The 12,096-nt window shown below is 44.2% G+C and overlaps 1 protein-coding gene across 2 annotated transcripts in view; it reads left to right on the forward strand.

Annotated features, from left to right (window-relative positions):
- LOC137353101 (mitogen-activated protein kinase kinase kinase kinase 5-like) overlaps nucleotides 1-12,096 on the forward strand; it is a 143,546-nt gene that overhangs the window by 79,119 nt on the left and 52,331 nt on the right. For both annotated transcript variants that reach the window (XM_068019088.1, XM_068019089.1), the window contains exons 6-7: nucleotides 1,133-1,180; nucleotides 6,980-7,022. In XM_068019088.1, the coding sequence (XP_067875189.1) occupies nucleotides 1,133-1,180; nucleotides 6,980-7,022 (91 nt within the window). The remainder of the gene's footprint in view (nucleotides 1-1,132; nucleotides 1,181-6,979; nucleotides 7,023-12,096) is intronic.

Genomic DNA, 12,096 nt, shown 5'->3' on the forward strand with positions numbered 1-12,096 from the left:
GTCAAACCTCTCCAATCTATATTTAACTGAAGTTCCTCATCCTTGGAACCATTCTCGTGAATCATTTCTGCACTCTCTCCAATGCCTTCACATCCTTCCTAAAGTGTGGCGCCCAGAACTGGACGCAATACTCCAGCTGTGATCGAGCCTGTGTTCTATACAAGTTCAACATAAATTCCTTGCTTTTGTACTCTATTCCCCTATTAATGAAGGCTAAGATGCTGAATGGTCTATTAACTGCTCTCTCAACCTGGCCTGCCACCTTTAATGATTTATGCACATACATGCCCAGGTCCCTCTGCTCCTGCACCCCCCTTTAGACTTGCCCCCTTTATTTTATATTGTCTCTCTGTGCTTTCTTCCTACCAAAATGAATCACTTCGCACTTCTCTGCATTAAATTTCATCTAATTTATCTCAGTGCTCTTTGTGGGAGCTTGCTGTGCACCTTTTGGCTGCCATGTTTCCTACATTACAACAGTGACTACATTTCATCAGTAAATTGACTGTAAAGCTCTTTGGGATGTCCTGAGGTGGTGAGTATCTGATACTGACCGGATATCTGTTTCAGAGATGTCAATTGACGGATAGATATTGGCCAGGATACTGGGGATCACTCCCCCGCTGTTCTTTGAAATAGTACCATGGGATCTTTTATGTCCACTTGAGAGGGCAGGCAGAGTCCTTGGTTCAACATCTCATCCAAAAGATGGCACCTCCAACAGTGTAGCGTTCCCTGAGTACTGCACTGGAGTGTCAGCTAGATTCTGTGCTTAAATCTCTAGCACAGGACTTGAACCCACAATTTACTAATTCAGAGACAAGAGTGCTACCCACTGGGCCATAGCTGACCATGACTCCCTATTGTGGAATAGCTTACTGACACTAGCTGTCAAGGCTCACGCATTAAGTTTGGTTGAAGTACCAAAGACAACTGCTGGATGCACCTGTGCCCTAACAAGAGTCTGGTTATGGCATGAGCTGACCAGCTGGCACAGACACAATGGATCGAATGGCCTCCTTCTGTGCTGTAACCTCTGTGAATGAGTGCAATAGGAAGGGTGGGAAGAGACTGGTCAAAGGATGAGAAGGAACCTATAATTCAAACTATTTTGTGCTTTGTGTCTCTTTAGGGTTTGGAATATCTGCACAATCAGGGGAAGATACACCGTGATATCAAGGTATGTGATCCCAACATCAAATTTTATTGATTTATAGTAAACTGTCCATGCCCTTACCTAAGGTATGGATAAATATAAGTTTTTTTCAAATATAAAGTGCTGACAGAGTCAGAAGACATTTCAAAAAACTTGCTCTAAGTCACCTAGTGGCCAGTGTATGTGAGTACACCGTGACAGTTGACATAAAGAAAGAAAAGACCTGCCTTTATATAGCGCTTTTCACAACCACCGGAAGTCTCAAAGCGCTTTTCAGCCAATCAAGTACTTCTGATGTAAAAGAGGGAATGCAGCAGCCAATTTGCACACAGCAAGATCCCACAAACAGCAATGTGATAATGAGCAGATAATTTGTTTTTGTGATGTTGATTGTGGGATAAGTATTGGCCAGGACACTGGGGAGAACTCCCCTGCTTCTCTTTGAGACAGTGCCATGGGATCTCTTATATCCACCCAAGCAGACAGATGGGGTCTCAGGGTTTAACATCTCATCCAAGAGACAGCACCTCCAACAGTGCAGCAATTCCTCAGTAGGGCACTGTTAGCCTCGATTTATGTACTTAAGCCTTGGAGTGGGACTTGGACCCACAATCTTATGACTCGAAGGCAAGAGTCCAACAAGCCATAGTTAACACAGCATCATTAAATGGGAAATGTAGGCAGCAAGTTACAATAGTACATGTTGACAGAAAAGATCAATTATGGCAACAGGAAGTAACATTTGTGACAGGAAGTGTGTGCCTCACACAAGATTTTCAATTATATATTCGTCAATGTCCTATAGTATTACACTTGCATATTTAAAGGGGATAAATCATTGGGAAAGGGTTTTCAAATTAAACAACATAGAAAGTGTAACTCCAAAATTAGAGCTAGGCCAATCAGGAGTGATGTCGGGAAGCACTATGTTCCTATGTTTCATTTAAATTATAGATACACTGTTATAGATGCTGATACAACTTATATTTTAAATGTGTTATGTATATTAACTGATCTCCTGTGGTATTGCACACAAGCTTGTTCTTCAGGTGAAGCAGGTTTAGAAGGTGGGAGATAACTGGAACTAGCCAGGCAGATGTAATTATGTCCCTGTCACCTGTGGTTCACTGGGTAGTGTTCTTGAGTCAGATGTGGCTTCAAATTTCACTTTTGGATGCGATATTAAACTATAAAGGTCCTGTCCGCCCTTGCAGGTAGCAATATTTAGACGAAGAGCAGGGTACTCGTCCCCAGGGTCTTGGCCAATATTTATTTCTCAACCAACATCTCTAAAACAGATTATCTAGTCATTGTCGCATTGCTTGCTTTCTGTGCGAGCTTGCTGTGCACCAATTGGTTGCCAAGTTTTCTACATTACAACTTTTAAAAAGTTTATAATTGGTTGTAAAGCACTTTGGGATGTCTTGAGGTTGTGGAAGGCACTGTATGAATGCAAGACTTTCTAAAATTACACATTGTGTCCTTATTTTTATACAATACCCTGATTTTTTATTAATATTTGGCAATTTGGTTAAGCACAGAAGCACAGTTTCTCGGCAGAATAAGTTCTGGAGACAGGAAACAGCACCACCACTGGCAGGAGGGTATAATTACAGTGTGACTTCTTTACATAGGCAATTTCCATTATAAATGTGGACATGTGAATTTATAACGTAAAAGCCATCAGTAAAGTATGATAAAAATGTAACAATAGGAATTAAGGATTTGCAGAAGGGAAGTACGTGCAGGTGTTCGATTTTTATCATATGATAGATACAGATTGAACATGAATTGTGACAAACTTCATTAGAATGTACACTCAGAACTTTTCAAACTTGTTCCTCCATGCAAAAAAAATTCAATGTCTCTAAAAGTAGGAGTACTCCTGCTCCTCCCAGTTCCTCATTCAGGCTTCAGTCTGGTTAGGCCAAATGTAGACCATATTTTCCTGAGCACAATCCCGCTCAGCTGGACAATGGTGGAGAAGCTTTGGAAGAGTCATATAAATACTGTGGTTACAAGAGCAGGTCAGAGGCTAGGAATCCTGCAGTGAGTAACTCACCTCCTGACTCCCCAAAGCCTGTCCACCATCTACAAGGCACAAGTCAGGAGTGTGATGGAATACTCACCACTTGCCTGGATGGATGCAGTTAGGGGCGGCACAGTGGCACAGTGGTTAGCACCGCAGCCTCACAGCTCCAGGGACCTGGGTTCGATTCTGGGTACTGCCTGTGCGGAGTTTGCAAGTTCTCCCTGTGTCTGCGTGGGTTTCCTCCGGGTGCTCCAGTTTCCTCCCACATGCCAAAGACTTGCAGGTTGATATGTTAATTGGCCATTATAAATTGCCCCTAGTATAGGTAGGTGGTAGGGAAATATATAGGGACAGGTGGGGATGTGATAGGAATATGGGATTAGTGTAGGATTAGTATAAATGGGTGGTTGATGGTCGGCACAGACTCGGTGGGCCGAAGGGCCTGTTTCAGTGCTGTATCTCTAAACTAAACTAAACTAAACACTCAAGAAGCTCGACACCATCCAGGACAAAGCAGCCTGCTTGATTGGCACCCCATCCAAAAGCATTCACTCCCTCCACCACTGATGCACAGTGGCAGCAGTGTGTACCATCTACAAGATGCACTGCAGCAAACCACCAAGGCTCCTTAGACAGCACCTTCCAAAGCGTGACCCCTACCACCTAGAAGAACAAGGGCAGCAGATGCATGGGAACACCACCACCTGCAAGTTCCCCTCCAAGCCACACACCATCCCGACTTGGAACTATATCACCGTTCCTTCACTGTCACTGGGTCAAAATGCTGGAACTCCCTTCCTAACAGCACTGTGGGTGTACCTACCTCACATGTACTGCAGCGGTTCAAGAAGGCAGCTCACCACCACCTTCTCAAGGGCAATTAGGGATGGGCAATAAATGCTGACCTAGCCAGCGATGCCCACATCCCATGAATGAATTTTTAAAAATCATTATGGCACAGAAGGAGGACATTCAGCTCATTGGGTCCCTGCTATCTCTACTTAGAGTAATCCAGTCAGTCCCATTTCTCCACTCCATACCCATAGTCCTGCAAGTTTATTTCCCTCAAGTGCCCATTCAATTTCCTTTGAAATGATTGATCATCTTCGCTTCCACCACACTTGTAGGCAGTGAGTTCCAGGACATTACCACTCACTGCATAAAAAATTTCTTCTTCACATCCCCCCTGTATCTGTAGCCCGAAATCTTAAATCTATGTCCCCTAGTCCTTGTACAATCAGCTAATGTGAACAGCTTTAGCTGCTCACAGTGTGGTCTCCTCTACATTGGGGAGACCAAGCGCAGACTGGGTGACCGCTTTGCGGAACATCTCCGCTCAGTCCGCAAGCAGGACCCTGAGCTTCCGGTTGCTTGCCATTTCAACACTCCCCCCTGCTCTCATGCTCACATCTCTGTCCTGGGATTGCTGCAGTGTTCCAGTGAACATCAACGCAAGCTCGAGGAACAGCATCTCATCTACAGATTAGGCACACTACAGCCTGCCGGACTGAACATTGAGTTCAATAATTTCAGAGCATGACAGCCCCCCATTTTACTTTCATTTTTAGTTATTTTTTTCTTCCTTTTTTTTTTACTTTCTTTTTCACATTTTTTACAATCTTTTTTTTTGCATTTAGTTCATTTCATCTTAGTTTGTTCAGTTTGCTTACCCACTGTTTTTTTTCAGGTTTGCACTTGCTGCTGTTCAATATTCAGTGTATTAACAGCTAATCTGTACTAATACTTTGTCTTTCAACACACCATTAACATATTGTTTGCCTTTGCTCCGTGACCTTTTGGTCAGCTATGTGGCCTGGTCCAATCTAGACCTCCTTTGTTATCTCTTGCCCCACCCCCACCTCACTTGCTTATAACCTGTGACTTTTCTAATATTTGTCAGTTCCGATGAAGGGTCACTGACCCGAAACGTTAACTCTGCTTCTCTTTCCACAGATGCTGCCAGACCTGCTGAGTGAATCCAGCATTTCTTGTTTTTATTTCAGATTTCCAGCATCCGCAGTATTTTGCTTTTATATTATTAATGCGAACAGCTTTTCTTTGTCTACCAGATCTAGACCTGTTATAATCTTATACACCTCTAACAAATCTCCCCAAAATCTCCTTTGCTCCAAGGTGAACAACCCCAGCTTCTCCAACCTAACCTTGTAGCTAAAATCCCCCATCCCTGAAACCATTCTGGTGAACTTCCTCTGCACCCTCTCAAGGACCCTCACATCCTTCCTAAAGTGTGGTGACCAGAACTAAACGCAATATCTAGCTGTGGCCTAACCCAAGCTTTATAAAGTTTCAGCATAACTTCCCTGCTTTTGGACTCAATACCTCTATTTGTGAATTAGGAAGATGATGTGGTGAACTGTGTCAAAGCCTGCAGAGGATGAGGAGGGGTAAAGAACCACAATCACAGTTAAAACGTGTTCTATATCTTGTATACAGTGGATAATTTAGTTAATACATGCACTGCCCGTTGTATTTCCCAGTTATTCACTCGTGCTAATGTTACACTGAATACAGCAGTATAATTAAATATATGCATTATTTGGTGCATCTAGCATGTGGGGTTTAGTTATAATTAATATATGATATAAAGTATAGTTAAAAACTGCAGTCTGTGGTATTTTAAAAACAATTCACGGTATAATTAATCTATACTGTGTGTGGTATATATAATATGCTGCATGCAGTATTGTGGTATTTGATATATCTGATGTGTCGTGCACATATGGTTTGTGTATACTGTGTGTGGTGTATCTGATATACCCTGCACAGTATAATCAGTATATACAGTGTGGTAGTTCTCCGTCATTCATCGGTGCTTAGCTCCTGTAATATGACATCAAATACAGCAGTTGAGACAAATGGTATCACTTATTTCAAATACCAGAGGCTCACAATAAGCTCCCATTTTTTGTGTCTCTTCACCGGCATTTACACGAACGACAACACTGACTGCACTTCAAAATGTCCATGATTAGACAGGAGTTGATCACACTCTCCATCAATGTAAGCTCGCACTTCCCATGAAGCTCCCATCACCCCGCATCACGTCTTCTGGTTGAACGTAGCAGGAATGCTGAGCAAATTGGCTTCAGAGTACTGAGCTGCTTGACTCTCAGTTTAGTAGCTAGCTGCTCACTTTGTTAGGGTGTGTGTGTGTGCCCATAAAATCATAGGATCGTAGAACGACACAGTACAGGAGACCATTCGACCCACCGTACCTATGCCAGCTCTTTGGGAGAGTTATGCAATCAATCCCACCTTCCTGCTCTATCCTCCTAGCCCTGCAGATCAATTCCCTTCCAGTATGTATCCAATTCTCTTTTAAATGTTACAAATGAGTTTGCTTCCACTACCCTTTCAGGCAGTGCATTCCAGATCACTACAACACACTATGTAACAAAATGTTCCCTCTTGTCATCTCTGATTCTTTTGCCAATCACCTTAAGTCTGTGTTCTCTGGTTACCGACCCTTCTGCGACTGGAAACAATTTCTCCTTAATTACTCTTATCAAAACGCTTCATCATTTTGAACACTTCTATCAAATCTCCTCTTCTTTTGGGCCTCCTTATCTCGAGAGACAATGGATACGCGCCTGGAGGTGATCAGTGGTTTGTGAATCATTTTGAACACTTCTATCAAATCTCCTCTTACACACATCTATACCTATATATATATATATGTGTGTTGTCTGAGTCTATGTGTATTGCATATGCAAGAAGAGTGACTTGTGCTCTTTTGCTTAACGTAAACCTGTTTTATTTTCTTGCTACAGGGAGCAAATATTCTTATCAACGACAACGGGGATGTAAAGTTAGGTGAGTCACACAGACAGACATATATTTTATTAAATTCTACCTTGCATCAAGCACCTCCACTACAGCATGGTTCAGATATAGTAAAGCTCTCTCTGCACTGTCCCATTAAACATTCCCTGGACAGGTATAGAATAGGTTAGGTAAAGAGTAAAGCTCCCTCTACACTATCCCCACCAAACACTCCCAGGACAAGTACAGCACGGGGTTAGATACAGAGTAAAGCTCCCTCTACAGTGTCCCATCAAACACTCCCAGGACAGATACAGCACAGGGTTAGATACAGAGTAAAGCTCCCTCTGCAGTGTCCCATCAAAACTCCCAGGACAGATACAGCACAGGGTTAGATACAGAGTAAAGCTCCCTCTGCAGTGTCCCATCAAACACTCCCAGGACAGATACAGCACAGGGTTAGATACAGAGTAAAGCTCCCTCTGCAGTGTCCCATCAAACACTCCCAGGACAGATACAGCACAGGGTTAGATACAGAGTAAAGCTCCCTCTGCAGTGTCCCATCAAACACTCCCAGGACAGATACAGCACAGGGTTAGATACAGAGTAATGCTCCCTCTACACTGTCCCATCAAACACTCCCAGGACAGATACAGCACAGGGTTAGATACAGAGTAAAGCTCCCTCTGCAGTGTCCCATCAAAACTCCCAGGACAGATACAGCACAGGGTTAGATACAGAGTAAAGCTCCCTCTGCAGTGTCCCATCAAACACTCCCAGGACAGATACAGCATGGGGGTTAGATACAGAGTAAAGCTCCCTCTACACTGTCCCATCAAACACTCCCAGGACAGATACAGCACAGGGTTAGATACAGAGTAAAGCTCCCTCTGCAGTGTCCCATCAAACACTCCCAGGACAGATACAGCACAGGGTTAGATACAGAGTAAAGCTCCCTCTACACTGTCCCATCAAACAGGTCTCGGGCCACCTGCACGCTAATCAGGAGGTGGTCACCCCAAGAAAATCAAGGCTCTCAGGCACAAACCTGGACTAACCCTAGTTATGTGTTAAACAGCAGGAAAGACTGCGGTGAGATTTTCTGTCAGGGATACAAATTGATAAAATCTGCCCTATAACTATTATTTATCATTGGTTTTCCAAAAAAATAATTTTAAAAGCAGTTTAAAAACCAACCCAGGATTCAATCAATTATAAGATCACCCTCAGCAGTGACCTCATCACCTGGCCGATCATGTGACAGCTCAAGCCACAAGACTTCGCACAAGGAGGAAACAATGAATCAGCGGCTTTTTCAAGAATGTTGTTGGCTGCTTGGTCATCCAGCAGTTAAACTGTGTCTTTGACCGCGAAGGGAACGTGTTGCTGTACAACCTACTGTTGGAGAAAGTACCTAGAATGTACAACACAACTGGTCTATGCCAACAGTTAGGACCCACATGAGCCTCCTCCCACTGATTTCCATCTCAATCTATCAGTATTACATTTTATTCCTTTCCCCCGCATGTGTTTAACCAGTTTCCCCTTAAATGCATTTATGTTTTTTGTGGTACCGAGTTCCACATTCTAACCACTCTCTGATAAAGAAGTTTCTCCTGAATTCCCTATTGGATTTATTAGTTCCTATTTTATATTTATGGCCCCTAGTTTTGGTTTCGCCTGCAAGTGGAAATATCGCTACGTCTATCCCGTCAAACCTTTTCAAAATCTTAAAGACCTCTATTAGATTATCACTCACCCTTCCCTTTTCTAGCGAAATGAACCTGCTCAGTCTTTCCTGATAGGTATAACCTCTCAGTTTTGGTGTTCTCCTTATAAATCTTTCTTGCACCTTCACCAGTCCCTCTGTATCTTTTTTTATTCTAATATGGAGACCAGAATTAGTAATATCTAATTGATTGGCTTGAATAGCTGTTAGTCTAGTCCTGCAACTGATCTGAATGCTTCAAAGTGACGACCGCCAACCTCAGTGAAAAGTTCATTTTTCTCCTGGAACACTGACAAGTTGGCATGGGGACTAAAGTGTGTGTTTGCAAACAATCTCACTCAGACTATAAGGATTAATGGGGTGTGAAAATCACGCCGATATAGTAAAGGATTTTCTGCAGTTAGGGTAGTATCAAAGGAGCTTTACTCAGAGCACAACCATGCTGTACCTCAGGACCACCCCGCCTGTGGCCGCGACCCTTGACCCCTGACTCCTGGCACTCAAGTCCTGAGCAAAACCCCTTTCCTCCCAGGTGGTGGATGCTAATTCCATGGCTGCCTTTTCACTATATTTTTAGTTGACCTTTGGAAAAGCCACCCTCATCTGTTTGTAACTCAGGCCTGTTTTAAGCTGTCTGTTCCTTGAATGGGTCAGATCCCAAGGGTTACCAGGGGAAACCCAGGTGGGGGGGAATCCCGCAAAAATCTTCAAGCCGCACTTGATAAATGGGCCACTGCTGATCTGATAAAACATTACCCCAACACTGCAATGCGTTGCCCTCATTTGGAGCCTCCTTGCACGTTTAAGGCATAAAGTATAACCAAACTACGCGCCGGGATCTTAGGTTATTCCTGAAATGCTACCGCTGCCAGCTTGGTTCAACGGATGTGGCAGTCACCTCTGCGTCAAATAGTCGTGGGTTCAAGTCCCACTCGAGACTTTAGCACAGAATCCGGGCTGACACTCCCAGTGGAGTGCTGCATCGCCAGAGGTGCCGTCTTTCAGATAAGATGTCAAAATTAGGCCCCTTCTGCACCTCTTGGGTAGATGTAAAAGATCCCATGGCACTATTGCAAAGCAGGGGATGTATCTGCAGTGTCCTGGACAATATTCTTCCCTCAATCCACATCACTAAAACGGATTATCTGGCCATGATCACATTGCTGTTGGTGCAGCTTGCTGTGTGCATTGGCTGCACTGTTTGTTGCAATGGAATAGTGACTACATATCACCACAAACAGCAATGTGATAATGATCAGATAATCTGGTTTATTGACACAGGACACCAGGGAGAATTCTCTGCTCTTCTTCAAAAATAGAGCCACAGATCATTTGCCTCCATCTGAGAGGGCAGATGGAGCTTCAGTTCAATGTCTAACCTGACAGACAGCACCTCCAACAGTGCAGAACTCCCTCAGTACTGCACTAGGAGCAGCAGTCTAGATTACGTGCAGAAGCCTTTGCAGTAGGATGTGAACCCACAACCTCTTGACTCAGCAGTGAGGGTGCTACCAGCTGAGCCACAGCTGACGCAACCATCATAGGCACCAGCTATTGGTGACAAAGCTTGGGTCCCCCGAAAATTGAAGCGTTCAAGGCTGAGGGGGGATGCATTTTTGTTAGCTAAGGCAGGTGGATGGAGTTCAGGTCAGTCAAAAACAGACTTATGACCTTAACCTTGGTGTACAGGGCACAATGTCAAAATTGGCAGATGATATGAAACTTGGAAGCATTGTGAACCGTGAGGAGGATAGTGTAGAACTTCTAAAGAACATAGACGGGTGGAATGGACGGACAGAAGGCAGATGAAGTTCAATGCAGAGAAATGTGAAGTGATTCATTTAGGTAGGAAGAACATGGAGAGACAATATAGAATAAAGGGTACAATTCTAAAGGGGGTGCAGGAGCAGAGGGGCCTGGTGTATATGTGCATAAGTCATTGAAGGTGGCAAAACAGGTTGAGAGCACGGTTAATAAAGCATACAGTATCCCGGGCTTTATTAATAGGGGCGTAGAGTACAAGAGCAAGGAAGTTATGTTAAACTTGTATAAAACACTGGTTCGGCCTCAGCTGGAGTATTGCGTCCAGTTCTGGGCGCCGCACTTGAGGAAAGACGTGAGGGCATTGGAGAGAGTACAGAAAAGATTCACGAACTGGTTCCAGGGATGAAGAACTTCAGTTATGAAGATAGATTGGAGAAGTTAGGACTATTTTCCTTGGAGAAGAGAAGGCTGAGAGGTGATTTGATAGAGGGTATTCAAAATCATGAGGGGTCTGGACAGAGTAGATAGAGAGAAACTGTTCCCATTGGTGGAAGGATTGAGAACCAGAGGACACGGATTTAAGCTAATTGGCAAAAGAAGCAATGGTGACATGAGGAAAAACCTTTTCACGCGGCAAGTGGTTTGGATCTGGAATGCGCTGCCTGAGAGTGTGGTGGAGGCAGGTTCAACTGAGATATTCAAAAGGGAATTAGACTGTTATATGAAAAGGAAGAATGTGCAGGGTTATGGGGAGAAGGCAGGGGAATGGCATTAAGTGAATTGCTCATTTGGAGAGCTGGTACAGACACGATGGGCCAAATGGCCTCCTCCAGTTGCTAATGTTCCTAAAAACCCAGAATGTAGGGCTGAAGAACAGCTGGAATCACAAGAGGGGTAAAGCTTTGCTTACATTTTTACACCAGAAACCTTTAGTGATGGGATTTAGCATCAAATCTATAATTACTAGCATATTTGTCCCTATCGTCACAAGTGATTCTTTAAATGCGTCCTGTCTTTGTAGTCTTTACCATCTTGCAGGGGTTTTTAGTGAATTTTCTGTAGATGATTCAGTAATGGCTGCACAGGGCCCAGAATTTTGATCTTACTGCAGACAGGAGATTGAGGAGAGAGAGAAAGAGACGATCTCAAAGCTCTAATAGTTGTCTTTCTTCCAAAATTGAACACCCCCACAAGTGGGGATGCCAGGCAGCACATTGCAAGAGAAAGATCTACCCTATGTGAGGGGAACATCTGACCTTGGTGTGAAATGAAAGCCTAGCCAGTTTGTGTGGGGGGTGGGGGGGAAGATGGGTATGATGGGTGTAGGCCTATCCTGGGTGTGAGTAGAAGGCCTGTCTGAGGGCCTGTCCTTGTTGTGAAGGGAGGCCTGGCCTTCATGTGCCAGGGATGGCCCAGAATGGGTGTGAAGGGAAAGCCTGCTCTGTATGTGTAAGGTAAGCCTGGCCTGGGTGTGAGGGAAAGGCTTGACCTAGGCAAAGGCCTGTCCTGGGTGTGAGTGAAAGGCCTGCCTGAGGGCCTGTCCTGGGTGTAAAGGCCTGTCCTGGGTGTAAAGGCCTGTCTTGGGTGTAAAGGCCTGTCCTGGGTGTGAAGGGTATGGCCTGGTAGTGAGGG

Source organism: Heterodontus francisci, chromosome 40, assembly GCF_036365525.1.
Source record: "Heterodontus francisci isolate sHetFra1 chromosome 40, sHetFra1.hap1, whole genome shotgun sequence".
In the NCBI taxonomy this organism is placed as follows: Eukaryota; Metazoa; Chordata; class Chondrichthyes; order Heterodontiformes; family Heterodontidae; genus Heterodontus; species Heterodontus francisci.